General features: G+C 49.2%; 1 protein-coding gene across 9 annotated transcripts in view; it reads right to left on the reverse strand.

Annotated features, from left to right (window-relative positions):
* LOC114891795 (core histone macro-H2A.1) overlaps window positions 1-15,683 on the reverse strand; it is an 80,234-nt gene extending 64,551 nt beyond the window's left edge. For 5 of the 9 annotated variants that reach the window (XR_003792608.1, XR_003792610.1, XR_003792609.1 and 2 more), the window contains exons 1-2: window positions 15,471-15,667; window positions 5,327-5,531 (exon numbers count right to left, since the gene is read on the reverse strand). Coding sequence is in view for 6 of the 9 variants with exons in the window: in XM_029216131.1 (XP_029071964.1) it covers window positions 5,327-5,498 (172 nt within the window). In the remaining 3 variants the exon portion in view is untranslated. Of the gene's footprint in view, window positions 1-5,326; window positions 5,532-15,026; window positions 15,046-15,470 lie in introns of those variants that run through there. The other 4 variants (XM_029216133.1, XM_029216136.1, XM_029216135.1 and 1 more) reach the window with 4 other exon arrangements.
* Window positions 15,684-21,864: the final 6,181 nt, after the last annotated feature.

Here is a 21,864-nt window from a genome sequence, read left to right on the forward strand (position 1 = left end):
GCTGACCCAGAGTGCTTTGCATCCATCGAATCATAGCATGGTCGCTTTTTGCTCTTCCACACACTTCTCATTCCCCCTGCTACCCCCACTGTAGGACTCCAGTGCTTCTAACTTGTCCCTTAGACCTGCCCTATTCCCCTACTGGTCTGTGGGCTTGTGTGTCCCCAACATCAATGGAAGTTCCACTAGGGCAAAAGCCATGTCACGTGTTCCTTATTTCATGTCTCCTATACCTTCCAGCACAGAGCAGTGCTGTACTGAGCAGAGCGAAGAAACTCCAAAGAGGCTTTCTGAGCTGAGCTAATTCAAGTGCCCTTTAAATATCATTTAAGAAAAAAGTACCACAGTAATATGGGGACAAAGATGATGCCTCAAAGAAACTACCTCAGTTTCCCCCTGATAATACTTATTTTTATCCATCATTTATTGAGTGTTTGGTAGGAATGCTGGCTAAATTCATAAGATGCAACATCAATCTTCAAAGCAACCCCAAGAGGTGGGGCTACTATCATCACCTACGCTGGAAGGCCAAGGGCCAAAGAGTTGAGAATGGACTGCCCTGGGGCACTGAGAAGACCAGCAAGCAGCATCACATTCCTCAGGAGGAGCTCTGGGAAGAGTCAGAAGGGCTGCCAGGCACACAGAGGTGTGCAGAAGGAGCTGTCTGGTCGCCAGACTCAAGCTTGCTCCAGATGTTGCCTTTTCCTTTTAAGTTTGGCAAATGATTGGGCTCTGCACCCAAGAGGAGAAACAGATGCCAGCTTCAAGTTTCACAGCAAGACGCAAGGCCACATCCTCCTCCCACATCCACCCCAGCCTTGAACAAACCCTAAGGAGGAGTACTTACCCACGAAGTACTCCATGAGTGAGCATGGTCCCTCACCCCGAAGACATGCTCTCCACAGGAGATCATCTATCTGGGCTCTGATGGCCCCTGGCCTGCTGGGCTGCTGCCTGTCCAGATGCTCTAATGTTGATCTGGCCTCAGCTCTGGCCTAACACAGGCCCAGGGCTGGGCATGCTCAGCTCCTAGCTAACCAGAAAACCCTTCAAGGTTTTCATGAGTGTGCCAGGAGCTCAGGACAGAAGCGGCCTTCAATACCAGACAGAAGAGTTTGGTTAACAGGGCACCTTGGTGTTGAGGGTGATTCAGGCTTGAGAAGGGGTGAAATGGCAGCTTGAAATAAACCAGAGCAAGTAGGCCTGAAACAGCCAAGATGTTCTACAGGTGCCTGATGAAAGGACACCACGCATGAGTGGGCAGTAACAGCCCCCATCACCATCCCTAAAGGAAGTGGGCAACCCTCAGTTACCTCAGCAGCCAGAGCAGGATTACTGGGGACCCCTCCCTCCCTCTGCTTTTACGCTACCAGTTGGCATTGGGGCACCTACACTGTGCAGGCACAGAAAAGCACTTGACGTGCATCCTCTCATTTCCACCTCATAGTAACTCTATGACACAGTGACTGTAACCCCCATTTCACAGATAATAAAACTGCAGCTTGGGGATGTGAGTGACCTGCCTAAGACCACAGCGAAGAAATGGCAGCTCTGACACCAAGGTCCACACTCTTAACCACCTGGCTCTGCTGCCTCTACCCGATTCTACTGAACATCGTGGCACCCCAAGTGGTGCCCCTGGCTGGCCACCCAGGAGATGTCAGCTCCCTGCTCCAGAGCTACCTGTTCCTAGGTGGGCCCTGCAGCTAGCTCAGCAACTCCTGAGCATCCAGACCCCTCCTCATCTCTCCACCGGGGCCTTCTCACAGGAGGAGGCCTGGCCCAGCCATTTCAAAAGAGCATTGTGTGGCACCCCATCACCATGCCTGCAATTGTGTAGGCCACCTGTAAGAGAAGAAAACAATCCCTCCATAGGGCCCTTCAGGTGACAACTGGACAAGCAGGGCAGCTCTGGTCAGCTGGTTAACAAGCATCCTCCAGGAAATGTTTTCTGAAACCTACTCCCAGCACATGCGGTCCTACATCATCACTGCCCTTTACTTGCCTGCACCTGCCTCTGGACAAGGCTCTTTGGCTGGGGGGAGGTCTTGTTCTGGCTTATATCTCAGCACCAGACACACCGTAGCTCTCAATGAGGACCTGCGGAATGGGTGGTACTTCCTTCAGATGCCTTGTGTTGGAGCATGATGTCTGGGCCACATCCCTGACTCGGCCCTAAGCTGCATGAGCGCTGCTCTCCTGGCTTCTCCCAGCTCTGGGAAGAGGCTGGCACCCAGTAGGTGCACTGTGCGCAGGTGAGTGGGTGGCAGAGCCCCTTTCCCAGCCCTCGCAGGGCTGGTTGGCACCGTCTCCTTCTCCAGGTCTCAGCTGATGTCTCCTCCTCAACGAAGCCCTCCTGGGCCACATCATCACCTGGGTCCCTCTGTCCTGTTTACAGCCTCCACAGCACTCAGCACAGTCAGTAACCATCTGGGTTGGTTGGTTCTGTCTCCCAGACTAGACTGTGAGAGCTCCACAGAGCAGAGACCATTTCCTCCCCAGTCATTCCTGTGCACTCATACAGAGCCTAGCATGGTCAGGCACACAGCAGGTGCTCAGTAAGTATGTGGAATGGGTGGGAAAGGGTCTTCAGTGAAACAAGAGCAAAGAGCAAGAGCGAGCTGGTCCACCTTTACTTCTCTCTCAGGGACCAAAACCAAAGTTCTGAGCAGGCAGATGCCCAGGACTTCCCAATATCCACGTGCCCCCACATCTCAGCCCGAGGGGCTCAGGGCAGATCACCGCCTAAAAGCAGTGAGGGTGCGTGTGCAGCACTGTCCTGATGGGTGGAATGGAGCAATGCTTCACTGGATGTGGCCCCAGAACTCAGCTCCTGTCCCATCAGGCAACCAGACACAAGTGACCACCAACAGTGATTGAGTATAGTGCTCAGGACGTCCCTCAAGGCCTCATCACACAGACCAGGTACCCAGTCGGGGGCAGGCACTGGGCAGCAGTCACATAATGACTCAGCACTGTGTACAGGCAGAGGAAATGGCTCAGATTCAGCTAATAGCTCTGCTGGAAGCACTTGGTAAAATTTAAAAATATATATTACTCTTTAATATACAGGGGTTAACATGGCTAACGCCAAAGTAAGGATTTGCCTTGAGCGACTTGGCCAGCTCTAGGGCTGGGCTGCCCTGTCCCACCCCTCTTTGGGACCACTACTGCACCTATGACAGCCAGAGACAGGCACAGTTGGTGGGGAGGGTGCAGGGTCTCAAGGTCCGTTCCCATGAGAACGGACCGGCTGACCTGGCCCTCATGAGCACTGCACTCAGTTTCAGGGCCAGCCAGGCACAGACAAGGAAGACGTACAGATTTTCTGTGCAGCACAGACAGTAGTTGCCTCAGACATGATGGGGCAGTGGTATCCCCCCACCAACGCCCTGCTAACTGAAAAGAGGAAGCTTGACAGAAGAAATGAAACTGCTATTGTATTTGACCTAATGAACGTGTCTATGAACACCCCCAGTGTCACTCCAGTGCCGGGGGCATCACAGCATTCGGGAACCAGGAAACACCCGCTGGCTGGGTTTGCACATCACGTCAGCTTTCCCATTATACTCAAACAAAGCCCCTCTCATAGCAGCCTGGAGTTGGTGAAGCAGGGACTGCTGTCTCCATTTGATTTGTAAGGAAATCGGGGTCCAGAGAGGTTAAGTGACTCTCTCTGGGTCACACAGCATGTAAACTGCCGGGTCAGACCTTAAAAATGTTCTCCGAGTCCTATCTAGTGACGTCTTCCCTGGTCTCCCTGGCTGACTGCCTGTGTTATACATGGTTCTCCTGGATGTGACACACAAATTCTGGGCCTCTGTTTCCTCATCCGCATAGTGAGAAGAATCAGGCCTACTTCATGCTACCAGCCATGCCACCTACGAGTCTCTGACAAGCAGAGGGTCCAAGTTCCAAATATGTGCAAAGGCCTCACAACTATAACCCCAATTACTTTTTATGCCTAGACTCTTTTAACAGAACACAAAAAAACTCTATAACCCTCATGACTGTGTTCTCTGTGGGGGAAACCTTGGTGTTGTCTTATTGAGAGGCCTGGGATAGCAGGAAGTGACCCAGCTCTTCTACTGCCTGACCACTTCCGTTTGGAAGAGGCGCCTTGTCTTGTTGAGTCTCTCCTTTCTGGCTCTAGGGAGACAGCTGCCCCTGCCTGCCACCTACCCTGATGGTGTATGGAAGCAAAAAGTGGTAAAAGCATTACAAAAGGAGAGCAGGATGTGCATCCCTTCTCAAGTACTTCCTGGTTATATGTGACCCTAGGCAAATTTTTTTATGCCCAGAGGTTGTTTTTCTCCTTACTAAAAATGGGGGGTGGTATCCCTGCCCAGCTGGCCTCCCACAGTTGCCATGGAGCCACCAATAAGACCAATAACATTATATCTGGGAAAAGGACCAAGGACGCCCCTGAAGAGATGGCCGATTCCAAGACTAGGGCAGGGGAAGGTCAGGGGGAGATGAGACTATCTCATTATGTTGGAAAGCAAGGAAATGTACAGAAACGGATGGAGAGGGGGCAGAAGGACACAGAAACCAGCTTGAAGGTCAAATTTGAGACAATGTGACCATCATAACGAGTAATGACATGATAGTGTGTAACACACTAAATTTCAAAAATCCGTGAACCAACACTGATAGAACAAAAAATAAAAAGAAGGGAAGGGCAGAAGGAAAGCTTTTCTTAACAGAAGAATGCCGACTAACAAATGTAGGAAAAATAACAGAAATAGAAAAATCACTATTTTATAACCGTCATAGTTATATAACCGTCATAGCACAGATCCAGGTAAGATCATCAAGGAATGCTAAAGCCAATGGGTGACAGATTGTGATCCAGGATGTGCAGAAATGCACAGATACCACCTTGATCGAATGACTAAAGCAAAGATCACTAATGACAGGACAAACCCACAGCAGGTGCCTTCTGACACGATGCCAGAGAAGGACTCAACATCCCTTACGGAATTCTCCTACCAAAACATTTAACCTAAATCCAAGCCTTAGGCCAACCCAGATTAAAGGACATTCTGCAAAACAACTGGACTGGGCTCTCCAGAAACGTCCAAGTGCGTGCACACACACGCGCGCGCACACACACACACACACACACACACGCACACAGGGTGGAGGGAGATAAAGCAAGTGGGACAACATGTTAACAACTGTTGAATCTAGGTAAAAATGTTCACTGTACTGTTCTCGTAACTTTTCTGTAGGTTTGAAAAATTTCAAAATAAAAGAAATGAACAAGGTCCTCCTACCAATCCTTGGAAAACTGTGGTGTCTGCAGTGACTCGGGCACACTCACCTGTCAGGTACTCCAGGACGGCGGCCATGTACACAGGCGCGCCCACTCCGATCCTGTACTTGGGGTGGCCTTTCTTGATGTACCGCAGCATCCGGCCCACAGGGAAGATGACTCCTGCCTTGGCGGACCGGGACGTCTTGGTGGACTTCTTCTTCCCACCCCGGCTGGACATGGCGGTGGCCCTGGAGATGGATCAGTAAACACACTGTGGAGGCAAGAGACACATGGGTCAGGATTACTGGGGACAGGGCATCTCCCCTTTCCCCATGCCTCTGGCCCCTGGAAGAAATGGGTTGTGCCAGCAGATGCCACTGCCTGCAGCCGCTGAGCCCCACAAGCCCAGTTTCTGCATTCTGCCGGTGTGCTTCAGCCCTGGAAAAGAGAACGGCTTCGCTTTTCACGTTTTATACCATGACATCAATTTTATCGGCCACTTCCATATAAATGTTACTCTGACAATGACTGCTCTTAAGTGCCTCGCCTTTATGCCACATGATGTAAAAGAAAATGGGATTTCTTGGCTACAATCTATACGCTTGTTTAATAATTGTATTTTCATACACTTGAGACCAGGGCTGATAAATTTGCTGAAGCCTTCATAAAAGAAAAGAAAACGATGTCACCTGCCCCTAGAATGAAGATGTAAGGCATATACCTAGGTTCTCTGATGAAAGCAGTACCTCTACCTTAAGGTCCTTTATCTGTGAGAGGCAAGAACAGCTCACAGGAGCTCAGTGGGCAGTCAGGTTGGAGTTAAGAGGCCCTCTGAGCACTTGCAGACTGCTAGACAGGCCTGTCCTTAGAGAAGAGGGAGGAGAGTTCTTCCTTCCTTGGCCCCCACCGCCCCATCCAAAATGCCCCTCAGTCCGAAGGATCCCCCCCACTTCAACACCTACTGTGGAGTCCTCTCTTTTCCACCCCGACTGTGCCTGGATCCAGGTCACCACTATCCTAACCAAACGATCACAAACGATCTACCTGCCCTCCACTGGCTGGGCTATCTCCGTACACACAAATCTGAATACGCCATGGCCCAGGTCTTAAAGCTTTCCCTGCTGCCACAATTCCCAAGATAAAATCAGGACCCTTGGACTGTCACGAAACGCCCTAGAAATCTAGGCCTGGCACACCCATCTAGTTTTACCTGTGCTTCCTTAGGTCTAAACACAAACACAGGCAGTGTCCCCAAATGCCCTCCTCCACCGTGGCTGTGCCTGTTAGCCAGGACCTCCTTTACCCTTCATGCTTCTTTTCTGCCCTCTGTCAACCCCTCCCTGAGTGCTCCATCCTCTGGGCTCCTATGTGCTTCACACCACAGCACTGACGTGCACACGCCCCCGCCCCAACCCGCCGTCTCTCCCATCACACTGCAAGGTCTCAGAGGGCTGCCCCCAACTGTATACCTAGTGTAGCACCACACAGTAAGGTCACAAATGTTCACTAAGAGCATTCAAGTCATTCATGCATTCACTTCAGGAATTATGCTGGGGAATGGAGACAGCAGTGCACGAGACAGATGTGGTTCCTGTTCTCCCAGAGCTGGTGGGGAAGAGCAACAATAAATAACCCGACAATCATTTAAATGGTAACTGTGAAAGGCCAGTGCAGGGTGCTGGGAGAGGGGCTATGCAGAGCCCTCAGCCTGTTCTGGGGCGTCAGACATGCCTTCCCTCGAAGTCACTGATGCTCAGACCACTGAATAAAATGGGCAGGTCTCTCATCTTCTCGGAAACTGAGGTCAGGCTCCACGGTGTGTGGGCCCCTCCAGCTGCCACAGTCCATGTCTCTATGACCATGGAAGCCACAAAGTTAGGAGTCCTTGTTACTCTGACACCCGACCCTACATTCAAGATATGCATGGTCTATACCTAACATCAGTGTGACCCCCAAGATCATCTCAGATCACATGCCTAACAGAGAGATGGCCAAAACAGCAGAGAGCAGAATTCCTGGACACTCTGGGGCAGCTGTGCTGACTGGCTCACCAGAATTAAGGGGGCTCAAGGCCTCTGTGATGAGAACCCTGTATTTCACCCTGTCAAGCGGGGCACCAAGTCTTAACTGTTCACTGAGTGCTAAAGAGAGTCCCAGAAGGGTCTGGTTTTTCTGAAACAATTGGTTGGCTCCATTTCTTCTGTAATGAGCTCTATTTTAAAACATTCCCTGCAAACAGGTGCCCATGCTCACTCTGAGCAGGAAATGGTATGTGTACACGTGTGTGCATGTGTGTTTGCAGGGAAAAGCTGTAACTGGGCTCCTAGCAGTCTTCTGCTTTAATGCAAATGTGTTTCACAGACCAACCCCATTCCTTTGGCCTAAGAGCTTTGACATCTGAATGCTTCCCCCTTCCAGAAGGAGAAGCCTGTTCTTATTGGAGCACAGACTCCAGCTCTGTCTACAGGCGGACCTGTCTGGGTATGTTTGGGGCTGCCTTTGTGGGAATGGGACAATGTCCTGTCCCAGAGAGGAGCCACTACCATTGAGGGACCTGATGGGTCCTAGACACGCTTATTCTTCAAAAGTAATGCTCCTGGGGTTTCCCTCTGACTTGAGTCAAGAGTCTTAGTCGACATGCTGGTGACTCCCGGGTCCCTAACCCGGTGCACACCTGGTTGCTGAGCCCCAGAGCTCCGTTCTAACTGCCTGCGGCAGGGCCCACTTGTTAAGTCCCACAGGCAGGTGAACTCCTCTGGGTTTCTCAGCCCCAACGATGGCAAAACCATGCATCAAGCTGCCAGGCGGGAGTCACCCTGTCCCTGTTTCTCTGCCCACCACCACAGCTCCCAGTCATTAGTGAAGTTCAACGGAGGCTGCCCTAACTTCTCAAGCCTCTTCCCTTCTCTTCGCCCTCCCTGCCTTGGTTCAGCTCCCACTATTTCTCACCTGTTCTCCCCAGCACCAGTCTCTCTCCATGGACACCAGAGGATCTCTGCCCACTTCGCTGGTTCCCTATCACCCTGAGCCAGCCACAAACAGCATCCTTCAACTACTTCTGCAGCACTGCTTCCTGCCACCCGTGCCCAGGCTGATGTCCCAGGCTGCCCCTGAATTCCTGACCTGTGAAGCTGTGTCCAGAATGTTTTTATACATGCTGCTTCCCCTGCCTGAAACACCCTTTGTCCTCTTGCCAACCTGCTGAACTGATGCTCACACAAACCCCTCTCCTCGGTCCTGACCATGGAATTGCTCACTGCTCTGTGTTCCCACAGAACATACCCCGGCACATATCTGTATGCCTGCCTCCCCAACTCGACTCAACCTGGAGCTACTCCATGCCAGGTGCTGTAGTCAACTCATCTGTAGCTCCCCAGGTCCCAGGAAAGATCTTAAACATCACTGCCACTCTGCTGATAGAAGAACATCTTCACGTCTTATTTGGAGTCAGGCTCCTCTCTGATAGAGCAGCCCGAGTTTTCATCCCCTCCCCAAGGGGCCTGTCCTGAAGGGATTCTGTTCCTCACCCCTCCTCATGTGCTTCCTGCACTTCTAACTATAAATCCCCAAGCTGCAGCCACAGCTCTGAAAGAATTCTGACTGAGCCATGCAGCCTCATGACATCCAGTAACCTGTGGTGGTTTTTAAAACATCATTTGGAAACTGATGTGCAATCTCCAGATCAACCAATCAACGAACATGCTGGGTCCGTCCTGCTCTTCAGAGGTCTATGGGATGCGGACAGCTATGGCCAGGCACCAACGTGGGGGGAGAGAGTGGCTGTGACAGAAGTGGCTGTTGAGCACTGTGGTTAATAACTCGAATTCCAAAGTCAGACTGACCTGATTCAAGTCACAGCCCCACCACTGAAAGCCTATGCGTCCTAGGTTAGCTGCTGTAACAAATAAGCGCCCCCAGCTTACTTCTCACTTGTGAAAAGTCCAAAGTGGCTTCCATGACTGGCTGGTGCTTCTCTGCAGGATAATTTGTGGATCCAGACTCCTCCCACCCTTCAATGCACAATTCAGGGTTTACTACTGGAGGGAAAGGGCCATGGAGGACAACACATGGGGGCTTTCAGAGGCCAGGCTTGGAAGTGGGGCACATCACCCCTGACTGTGATCCACCCACTAGAATGTGGTCACGTGGCCACACCTAACTGCAAGAGAGATTGGGAAATGGCCTCCAGCTATGTGCTCCGAAGAAAAGAGGAAACAGCCAGTCTCTGTAACCTGACAAACCAACTTGAAAGCTGACCCTGAAACCAGGGTCTGAGTGACCAGTCAAAGCCTACTTTGACCCATGTCCTGTGTCTAGCCTTTTCTGAGAGACGGACAGTCCTACGTCATGGAGGAAGTGGCTTCTTCTGCATTCACCTTCTCTTCAGGGCACTGAGCTTGCCCACAGGAGAAACAGCAATAGTACCTTATCGAACTAACAAAGCTGTGTCCTTCCTTCCTGGACTCGTCCACCAGGGGGGCTCCCTGTTCAGCACACCAGAAGCCCTCAGCCCTGTAGAGGGCCCCGCAGGCTTTGAAGACAGTGACAGGTCTTCAGGCAACCCTGGCGTTCGTTACTGAACATTAGCTTGGCGGTCTTTTTGACTGTTATCAGGCCAGGAAATGAAAATTCTGTGGTTGGTCCTGAAGGGATCTCTGTGGTCTTTATCTCTGCAACTCCTCCAACAATCAATCATTCACAATAGACATGAACCGTGTTTGCAGAAACCCAAAGTTCACACAGAGACACACTGGAGCCAGGCTCGAGTGAGAAGCAGGTCTTTGATGACAAGCCCCCCAGCGATTGAGATGAGACCGCGACAACGTGATCTGTCCTCAAAGCACAGGACAAATGAGAAGCCTGGCTGTGAGGATTCCATGAATAAAATAGACACGAAAACAAGGAGGAGGGGCAACAGAGTTCAGGAGGGGAAACGGCCACCCTACCACACCGTTCTATTCCTCACCAACAGGGCACCCTTACTGGTTCCTAAGTGCACTGCAAACCACCTTCATTCCCACTTCCACCCTTCGGCACATGCCACTCGCTCAGTCTGGAACACTCTCTCCAGCCCTCAGTCTGGGGCAATCCTACCTAGTGGTCCCAACATGCCCTCTGGCGATGGAGACCCATTCCTGCAGTGGCTGTGCCGTGCGGCCCCCAGTCCCAGTCTAGTGTGGAGCAGCCCCACGCCCAGACTCTAGCTTTACACGCAAGGTCCTGCTGACCTCCAGCTCATCTCTTCCCGTTTCCAGCAATGAGGGCTCCACCAGGCTGAATCGCTCTCTGTTTCCTCAGTAGACACTCCTGCGGTGGCCCCTGAGCCCAGCGAAAAATCCCTTATAATGCACCTCAGCCACCACGGAAGTATGTTCAACTGCTTTTCTCAGTCTTATATAAAGTGCTCTGCAAGTGCAGTTTCCAGCCCCTCCCTCCAACATGATTGCCACTCCAGATCCAACTTATATAAACATTCTAAAGCCAACTATCCCACTCTTAGCACTTGTTACACTGTATCACCACTGCCTATTTCCTTGTCTGTCTTGACCGCATGCACCAGGCTGCTCTGCTCACCACTGTATCTCTAAGAACCTACCACCCAGCCACGTTCCTGAGAGGCCCTCAAATGCTGGCTGGGTTGGGACTGATTAGTTACAGTGGATGGGGTTCTCCTGACAAAAATGAGGGCAGCATTTCCAAAGGCCACAGGACTCAGAGATGTGGCAAGTGAGACACCAGTCCGGGACCTTCTTTGGGACCCTTCGTGTGGGAGCCCAGACCCTCAAAATTCAGGGAGCTTGTGGAGCTACCTTGGGGATTCCCAGGAAGGGAACACCGCCATTTCCCCGATGGCTGAGGCTGGAGCCTGCAGAGGCCTTCTGACTCCCTGACCATCCTATGGCTCCAGCAATCTCTCTTCTTGCCATAAGATGGGCACCGTAACACAGACCAGAGGAAAGTACTGACCTTCCTCATATCTGTAAGACACTGACCTCTGTAAAAGATGCAGCATAGAAAACTTAAATAATCAGGACACTCACAAAACCATTGGAATGGTCAATGGTGAAGTCTTTTATTATCTAAGCAATGCATGTGTGCATATTGATCTTGAGCAAAATATTGATCAGAACGGCTGGGGGGCTGCGAGTCAGACAGCCCTATCTCCAGCACCCGAGGATGGAGCCATCTGAGCTATCAGTGCTCGCTGTTACAGAGCGAGGACTGCCCCATCCATTCCCTGCAGCTGGATAAATGCCCACGTGTCCACATGCATTTGTCACCTTCCCATCAACTCCAATCACAAAGGCAAACCTGAGACACTTAATTCTGAAGCGCAGGACACTAATCCTGTTCACTGCATTCTCTTCCGTTTACTCCTATCGTACCAAATGATTAACGGTGTTGTTGCTGTCATGTCCCCAGAGGCATGTGGATATACTACACAACTATCACTCACAGAGCAGGGGTTCACAAGCTGCACTCTGATTGGCTCAGAACAGAGACTTGGTCTGGTACTCCGGCCAATCAGGAAAAACATCTCTCTCCATTCATAAAACACTGCACCATAAAATGAGGCGGATGATTAAAGAACTTACAGTCCACCCTCAGTGAACCAAGGGACTGCAAACAAGGAGAGAAGGACAAATTGAGACAGTAAGTAAACCCTAAACCACACACTTTGTCCCAGCAGATACTACTCTCCTCACGTGTTAGGTTTTTAATGACGGGAAAAAAAACAAAAGCTGAGCACAAGTGTTACTCACTACAAGCAGGTACAGTTAGCAGGACGCTAGTCTGGGATTAAAAAATTTCACCTCTGCAAACCCACTCCATGATGTGCTTCCTGAGTGACACTAAAGGAACCAGCACTATTCTTCAACAACAGTAAGGCACTGTCTGCCTGCTTCATAAGGACATTTTCCTTCAAACCTCCTCTCCCTTTTAAAGGTTGTGCGAAACTCAGAGAGAATCACTCCAATGGAAGGCCATCAGAGGAAAATGTGAGCTTCAGTAGGGCAAGACCCTGGTGAGGCTTGGCATCTAGAAGCTATTCAATATTTGCTGAACTGATGAAGCATTCCCAATAAAGGACATCTGACCACATCTTCCTCCTACTCAGAGCCTTCAAAGGCTTGTGACTGCTCTTAGGAAGAAGTTTAAATCCTTCCGTGTGTTTCTGATCAGGATCCTCTGTGATTTGGTCTGTTGGGCCCTCTGGCTTCACCTGACTCCCCTCTAGAATCCAGCCATCCTGAGCACTCTGGCAGTTCCCCCATATGACCTCTGTTCTCATTGTTCTCAGACTCTGCACATGTGGGGCAGGTCTCAAACGCTTGTCCCCACCTGCCCTCCTTTGCCCAGCCAACTCTTACTTGGCCTTTCCGTGCCTGGTAAGGGCTTGCTCCTGAATAGGCTACTGTCTGGGAGCTGCTATGGGATCTACTGTGGCCTCCTGTACTGACCCTGCAATGGCTGCTTGCCTGCCTTCTCCTCCTCATATCAGCTTCCCAAGGATAAGAATTGGGCATTTCTTTTTTTTTTTCTTCTTTACTAGATTACCAGTTTATTATAAAAGGATATAACTTGGAACAGCCTGATGGAAGAGATACATAGGGCAAGGTCTGGGGAAGGGCATGGAGCATCCATGCCCTCTCCAAGTGTGCCACTCTCTCCAAACCTCCACTTGTTCACCAACCTGGATGTTCTCTGAACCCTGTCCTTTGGAGGTTTTATGGAGGCTTCATTACATAGGAGGCACGACTGACCAAATTACTGGCCACTGGTGACTGATTCAACCTCCAGCCCCCTCCCCTCCTGGGAGGTGGGGGGACATGGCAATACTGGACATTTCTTGATCAGGTTCTGTCCCTAGTGCCTGACCCTCAAGAAAATGATTCTCAAGAAATATTTACTGAAAGCTGCAAGACACTGATCTGGAAGGCCTGATCCAAGTTAACAAGCTATACAACTCTTTGGAATGAAGAGCTGACGCACTTGGGCTCACTCATAAGAGCTGGGGTGGGGCCCAATGTATTTCTAAACCTACAGAACTTGGGAAGGACCCATAAGACAGGTGTGGGCCCCACTGAGCCCTGCCCCTTCCCAGTCCATGTGCCAAGAATGGGGCTCTGAAAAAGCTGACATAAACCCAAAGGCACACTCAAATGAGAGCTAGAGGCTGCTGAAATTCTGATAAACACCACATATAGATTCTTGTTGGGTTTTGTCAGGTTGGGTTTTCAGTTTATGCTTCTGTTTATTTAAATAAAGCTCCTTTAAATGGCTTGAGGCAGCATTAACTCTGAAGCTATTAAAGGCAGGTCTGAGAATACATGTATGTAGTCCAAGTCTCTCTTGGAAGGAAGGGATGAGGGATCTTCCAGAGATCTGCTGTCTGGAGGACCAGAAGAAATGGCAGATTGAGACGTACCCCTCCCTGACCCTGGCCCATTTGTTATAGACCAAGCCAGTGACTTACAGTTGTGTAAAGTGTAGAGTGTCATGTGTGATGTTCCAGACAACTCTTAAAGTTTAATAAAATGTGAGCCATCCCTTCCTCATTCTAAAGGCCCTCCCTGCCTCAAACAATTTTCACATACTTTAACCCCTTCCCTCCTACTAAACGCCTTTATCTAGGGATCAGCATTAACAATGGTAAGAGATTAAAACAATAACAAAGTGGAACGATTTCCCACTCTCCTCCTAAAACTAGAGTAAAGAAAAATTTAAAGTCTTGAGGATTTAAAAAAAGAAAGAAAGAAAAACAGGTTGAAAAACACATTTATCCTCATCGGGTAGCCTCTTGTACAAGACTGAGATGCTACTGCCCAGCTTTGGTTAGTTGTGTACAATGGGTATTAATTCCAGTTGCAGGTATAAGGTGTCCATTTCAGAGCTAATAACTCCTCTGAAAGCAGACTAGTAAACAAAACGTGGCCATGGATTCCATCTAATTCACAACTAGAGTCTCCCACTCAAACCTAAAACTGTTCAAAATTCCCCGAGTCCCTAGAGCAGGAAGCCTTGTAACAAAGCACTTTCCCCCCTCTTTAATGATAAAACCTCAAACCACAAGGGTAGAAGAAAGAGAGAAGCTAGCAGAAGTGCCCCTCTAACTGTCTATTCTTATATGCTGTTTATTGGATCATTAAAGTCTTACAAGGACTTCGTGGTAATTTTAATTATTGAATTTAAGGCTTGTCTCAGCTGTTTGTATCAATACATAAGTCTCTTACTTTCAAACTCAGGAATATTTTTCCCTAACATCTTGTCTAAAAGAACCTTCCAAGCAATCTACTGACAAGATCCTTGAGTGATCTGTGGTCTCTGCAGGAGTGGAGGTGGGGCGCGCCATTCGGCACACCTGTTGTCAGGTGGCATGGCCAACAGCATCCTGCACACTCACCTCCTCACTCCACCCCACCCCCAGCGAGTCTCTTCCCTCCCGGCCTTCTCCACCCGAGGAATCTACAGCCTTCCAGCCTTCCGGAGTTACCTTTAAAAAAAAAACTCCCAACCACAAAGCAAACAAAAGGCCGGTCAGAAGACGAGCGAAAGCTAGGGGGGTTCCCGTGGCCCCTCTCCAGGCAGTCCCTGAACAAACCCCTCCCCGCCCCTGCCTGGTTGTAGTCCCGCAAGTATCCCCCAACCCCCCACCCCACCCTCCCAGCAGATACCAGCCAGACGCCTACACCACGGCCACCTGGGGCTCGGGCCCCACTTATTGTGCCGGCGCCGGCAACTCGCCGGCGGACGGGCGCCTCACCAAGTACAACTCCGCGCACAACAGCTCCCGGGCGTCCAGGCCCAGGCCGTCCGGCCAGCTCCCCGCCGCCTCCCGCGGCCTCGAGTCCAGCCCGCCCGCCCCGGGAAGGGTCGCCGGGGGACGGGTCAGGGCTATCTCCTGCCCACAAAAGCGCCCAGGCGCAGGCAGGAGGACGCGGTTCTAAGAGAAGTTGGCTTCCGGGTTTGCTTTTTGAACAAAACCAGAGGGACTCCCGCGCGGCCGGGGCAGGGCCTGGGAGGGCGCAGTGCGTGCGCGAGGCCCCGGCGTGGGCCGCGCTGAGGCCGGCGGCCCGAGCGCGGCCGTGCGCCGCCCGGTACACGCCAGGCCCGGAGGCTCCCAGGCACCCTCGGCCGGAAGAGCGAGGCGGCCGGACCCGGGCGGCGGGGACGGGGCGCGCGGCGAGGGGGCCCGTGCGGCACTTACGGGGCGGCTTGGCGGCGGCGGCGGCGGCGGCAGCAGCAAGGTGTCTGGCCTGTGCCCTCTCGGCCGCTCGCGCCTTTTCTTCTCCGCGCTCCTGCCTGGCCCGCCCGCCTCCTCGCTTCCCGCCCGCGCGCCCCGCGCTCGCCCCCTCCGCCCGGCTCCGCTGCTGAGTGAACTGGAACCACTAGCCGCGGCCCCGGGATTCCCACAATGCACAGCGCGCCGCTCGTCACATCCCATCCCGTCCCCGCGCGTCCGGCCACCCCTCCCGCTCCACCCGGGCGCCCCGGCCTTGACCCCAAGCCCGCGGCTGCGCGCGCGCGCGCGGAACCCTCCGCGCTGTATCGCCTGGACGTCGGTGGGTCAGTCCCCTGGCCGCATCGCGGCCCTGGCTCTGGCCCTCAGCCCTTGGTCAGCTCGCCAGGACACCGAACGCTGGGTCCCGCCCGAGCCGGGGACTCGCCCTGAGCTAAGTCCTGGGAAAGGGTCGGGACCCCGGCAGAGGCACTTCTCCAGCCCGCGTCCCAGCCTGTGCGTCTCGAGTGACACTTACTGAGCGCCTACTGAGGGGGGGCTTTTGCTGCCCATCCCTAGAAGCCTTCCCATTAACGCAGGGAGGGAGGCACGACTGCTGTTACCAGCAAGCACTTTTCCCTCCCCAACCAATGCAAACCTCCCGCGCACTTCAGAACCTCCCGCTGTCTTTAGACACAAGCCCCCATCAAACCTGGTCTTCCCCACGACTATCTACTGCACACCCCTGGGCTTCTTCATAGTGACCCCTAGAAGTCTGGATCTGCTTTGTTGCATGGAAGGCGTTTACTTCGATTCAGCAAATGTTCACTCTTGGACCCAAGTTGAGATTTACTAATATAAACAGTGATTCTTTATCATCACACACATTTTTTTTTTTAACTGCAGACAAGCAGAAAGAGGGGCCGATGCAAAACTTATCTTGTATTCCTAAATTGGTTTTTGGCCTGAAGGCGTTAGTGACCCATCCCAAGGACTTAAATAGGGACCTTTCCTCTCCTTCTCTCCTCTCCCTCCACCAAAGTGTGGAGGGGGAAGCCACCTCAGCACCCAGCTGTGGACCAACTTTAGATAACAATACATACCCTCCGCAGAGTTGTTCTGTGGCTGCTGGAGTTGGTGACTGGAGATTATGAGTCACTGAAGACCCCTCCCTTCCCTCGGGCTGCCCCTGTAGCAGCTGGTGGTAACCTCCTCCCCTCACCATGATGCTTTAAAAGTTTGCAAAGCAGTGTCCAATACATGCCATTCACACATCCATTAATTCAATTAACTACTGTGGTCATACTTTGTGCCATGCACCAATTTGGGTGATGAAGATGAAGCAGTGAACAGAACAGGCAAAAATCCCTGACCTCCTGAAGTTTGCCGTGTAGTAGGGAAAGAAAGGTTATAGGCAAAAGAGATGATGTGCCAGATGGTGTAAATGCTATAGAGGAAAATAAAGCTGTAATAGGGAAGAAATTTTGTATCCTACTACAAGTTAATCACTAAAAGGGTGTTTCCTATAAGCTTAAATTATATATAATGGCCCATCTCTGCGAACCCTGCCTCCCAGGTAATGAGCATGAAGCTAAAATACCTTTGGTTAGCTCACAGGAACCATCCTTACCAGGCCCACCTGTGAATGACTGCAGGGAGGAAGAAATTAACACATCCCCTCCAGAGGCTGACCAGAACTAGCAAATGTTTGACTTTACTCCCTCCCCTTTTAGTATAAAAGAAGCCTGAATTCTGACTCAGGCAAGATGGTTCTTTGGGGCACAAGTCCACTATCTTCTTGGCTTGCTGGCTTTCTGAATAAAGTCATTATTCCTTGGCCCAACAACTCGTCTCTTGATTTATTGGCCTGTCCTGCGGCAATGAGTACGAGCTTGGGCTCAGTAACAAAGCAAGGAAGGGGGATAGGAGGTATGAGTTGGGGTGCGGTTTCAAACTTTAGAGAAGGCCTCCCTGAGAAGGTGACATTTAAGCAAAGACGTGAATGAATTGAGGGAGCAAGCCAAGTGGATATCTGGGGGAAGAGTATTCCAAGCAGCAGGAGGGCAAATGCAAAGACCCTGAGGCAGAAGAGTCTCTGAAATCATCACGGTATAGTGAGTGTGTTCTTAGCATTAAAAAAGATAACGTGTGACATGATAGAGGTGTTAACTAGTGCTAAGGTGGTAGTCATATGGCAATATATAAATATATCAAATCAACAGGTTGTACACCTTAAACTCACACAATGTTATATGTCAATAATATCTCAATTTTTAAGAAAAGAAGAGTGAGTGTGAGGCTGAAGTGGAATGAGTGAAGGGGAAAATTACAGGAGGTGAAACTGGAGAAAGGATATTTCTTTGGGTCCAAAAACAAAAGCATTAAGGATGTGTGAGGACTCCCCCAGGGAAGCTGCAGAGAGGTGTCTGGAAAGGGACAGAGATCACCCCCCACCCCAGTTGCTCTGTCCTTCCCCGTTCTTTAGGGAGGTCCCTCAGTTCTGCAGGGGCCAGCCACCAGGTGAGGCTTCTGTAGGCCACAGCAAGTCGGGAGGATGCCAGACTTCAATAATTCACTCAACAAATACTTGCTGAGCACCTGCTGTGGACCAGGCTCCTTCCAGGAGAAAACCCCTCTAGGTGCGTTGCCACACTGCCCAGGCTCTGGTCCGAAACATAAGCAGTACTCCTAGAAACTTAACAAGAGAGAGCAGCTGGGCTGTAGGGAAGGCCAGGCATGTGTGGAGAGGAGGGGATGCCTGCAGCCTGCTGGTGTCTGGCTGTTTACAGACCTGAGGCTTCCTCTTCCCCAGGTCCTTAGTGATGGCTAAGACCAGACACAGAGCATGATTGTCTAAGAGATCCCAATCTGCAACCCTAGGGCGCCAAGAAGTAATTCACTCACCTCCACCCCAGCTTTGGTTTCTGACTAAATTGATTTCCCTGGTGACATGGAAATGGGTCATGCCTACAAGGCTGTTTTTTCTTTCCATCTTATTGCACACTCACTATGTGTCAAATCACATGTATCCCATCATTTTCATTTCACATCAGCCCTAGCAGGCACACTATTTCTGGGACATTTCTATCCCCAGTTTACAGATGAAGACACTATAGATTTGGAAAGCTAAGAAATATGCTGGAGATCACAGAGCAGGTAGGCTGGCGCTGGAGTTCAAATCCAAGTTCATCTGGGACCTGAGTTCTCATGGCTCAGTCCTGAAGAGAGCCCTTCTAGGGGCTTGGTTTCCTCTGCGCCCAGCATCTATCCTCCGCATCCTCCCCGGCCATTCAGAATGGGTCTTTTTGTCCCCACTGAGTCATGCACTGTTGTCCTTGGGTTAGAGTCTATACCCCTCCAAGAGGTGGTCTTAGTGCCATCCCCCCTCACACTCCCCGCCCCCCCGCCACAGTGTGCCACGCTCATAGAACTCACTAGGAATATTGTCCCTGGGAGCAGTTCAAGATGCCCTCTCTCCAAAAGGCTCCACCACCCTTTCTCTTCCCCTCTAACTTGTGTGCTCTGTTCTTCTACCTCGGTGACATGCACTCTCCCCTAATCTGGCTTAGAGGGTTCCACCAGCTTTTTTTTTCTCCAATTGCAAAATAAATGCATGCTTACTATGTAAAACTTGGAAAATAAAAATGCTCAAAAAAAAAAATCACCCTAAGTATACCACTGGGAGAGAACCCCTGCTCCCCTTTCAGCCCTTGTATCCATATCTACCTAATATTAAATGTATTTGGGTTCCTATTGCATTTAGGGCTTGTCACCTGCTTTTTAAACTTAATGGTCCTTTATGAACATTTAACCAGGTATTCTACAACAGCAGTTCTCAAACTATTTGAATTCAAAACGCCTTTATCTTAAATTATTGAGGACTGCAAAGAGCTCTTGTTTATGTGGGTTATATCTGTCAGTATTTGTTCTATTAGAAATTAAAACAGAAAGATCTTAAATATCAATTTATTCATTTTTAAAATGTTAACATGTAAACAAGTTACATGTTAATATACATAATGTATTTGTATAAAAAATAACTATATTCTCCAAACAAACAAAATTTAGTGAGAAGAGTGTCATTGCCTTGCAACTTTGCACATTTCTTTAATGTCTGGTTTAACAGAAGATAGCTAGATTCTCATGTCTCCTGTATTTGGTCGTTGCTATCTATTGTTTTAAGTATAAAAAAATCCAGCCTACATAAAAAAAAAAAAACCAGATATGTGTTTGGGAAAAGATAGAAGATTTTAATATCCTTTTCAGATAACTTTGGATGTTCTTCTTTGATACCATACCAAAACCCAAAAAGTAGTGGTTTCTTAAAGGTTAATAGCAATGTAGAATCTGAAACCAATGGATAAATTTTTGAATTTGGTAACATAAAAATCCGTTAATCTACTTTTTTATTATTTTGAATGGATTTATTAATCTATCTTATTTGGGGGGGAATGAGCAGAATTCTTAAATTTTATTTTACATTTAAAAAGTCTGCATTAGGACAGAAATAAAGATGCAGATGTAGAGAATGGACTTGAGGACACGGGGAGGGTGAAGGGTAAGCTGGGACGAAGTGAGAGGGTAGCATTGACATATATACACCACCAAATGTAAAATAGATAGCTAGTGGGAAGCAGCTGCATCACACAGGGAGATCAGCTGGGTGCTTTGTGACCACCTAGAGGGGTGGGATAGGGAGGGGATATGGGGATCTCTGTATATAGCTGATTCTCTTTGTTATACAGCAGAAACTAACAAACATTGTAAAGCAATTATGCTCCAATAAAGATGTTAAAAAAGTAAATTAAAAGTCTGCATTAAAAAAAAAACCACCATAAATCAAGTCCAAGTAGAAATGATAAGCTAGGGAAACATGATTTGTAACTCACACCACAGGCAAAGGGCTGATTTCCTTAATAGTCTATCTTATTTTTTTATCCATTATTTTGATGGATCTTTTAGCCATGCATGATTTGGTATAATCACTCATTGGTCATTTGGAAAACAGTGGTTCACTGAGTTATACAGATCTCCCAGTCTTCCAAATGCGAACTCCTTTCATGGTACAATCAGAAGATCACATTCCTTAATATCACCGCTGATATCAACAGAAGGTTTTTAAGTACTGAGAAGATTTCAAGCTCATGGTGGCAGATACAAATTTCCCAATATTGTAATTTTTCCTTGTAAGTTAAAATTTACCATTGGCAACATAATGTCACAACTACCTTTCTTGAAGTGACAAGTTCATTTTATTCATTTTCAAGAAAATGTCCACCATATACACAGGGCTGCATTATGACTTTCCTGGGCCTTAGGCATCTTTACCTTCTTGGGCTCCCTTCCTCCATTTAAAAACAGAAACAAAAACAAACAAAAAACCCCGGCACTGGTGTGAAGACAAATATATTAACATGATATATTACAACTATGCCTCATGGAGGATTCAGCCTTGCACACACCCAAGTCTGAACAACCACAGTTTGTCTGTCAGTCAGGCCCACCTTCTCCATTAGGAACAGAGCCCAGGCCCACATGACTTTATGGGCCCATGAAAATGTTTCAACTTCTTTAAAATCAGAAGAAGAAAAGGAAGGTTACTTCTTTTAGATCGAATAAAATATTTTAAAATATAACATTAATATATTTGTCTTTATACTAACATAGTCATAAAATATAATTGTTATATCTTTTTATAGAGGAAGGGGCCCAAAAAAGCCAAAGTGCCTGGAGCCCATGAAAATATTAATGTAGCCCTGCTGTCCGTCATGGTCGTTTCAAATAAAAATGGTGTTTCATGAAAAAAGCAGCTAGTTTAGTCCACAACTCAGTCACACAAATGCTTTTTCTCAAGGCAACCATCCTAGTTTGTTATATAGCAGAAGTGCTTCACACATACTTCCCAGGCGGTCACAGAGAACATATTAAAATGTAAAATGTGTCTTGAGGGGTCAAGATCAATAAAATCCGTTAATCAATAAGAACAATAAAATTATTGATTTTTACTGCTTCATCAAGGACATTCTTAAGTGAAACTGTTGGGATGTTTTTTCTGCGAGTGCTTGGCAATAAATGATAAAATGATGATTAGTAAAGTCTGGCGTCATTGCTGATATGTGCTAAGTCACCAGCAGTTGTACCCACGATTGTTTTTGCACCATTGGTGCAAAGACCAAGACAGTGAAAAAGCTAAATAATGTCTGAGCATTATCATGAAAAGTCTGGGGTCTCAGTGACCTTCAGGGATCTGCAGACCCCATTTTGGGAACCACTGCCCCAACATCCTGGGCTGTACCATTGTTTAGTTAACCAATTATTATTGGTTATTGTTGTTGTTACTGTTTTTCTTTCGGGCAATTTCCCACCCTATTAGAAAGACCTG

Source organism: Monodon monoceros, unplaced genomic scaffold (assembly GCF_005190385.1).
Source record: "Monodon monoceros isolate NGI ecotype Baffin Bay Population unplaced genomic scaffold, NGI_Narwhal_1 Super_Scaffold_12, whole genome shotgun sequence".
NCBI lineage: Eukaryota > Metazoa > Chordata > Mammalia > Artiodactyla > Monodontidae > Monodon > Monodon monoceros.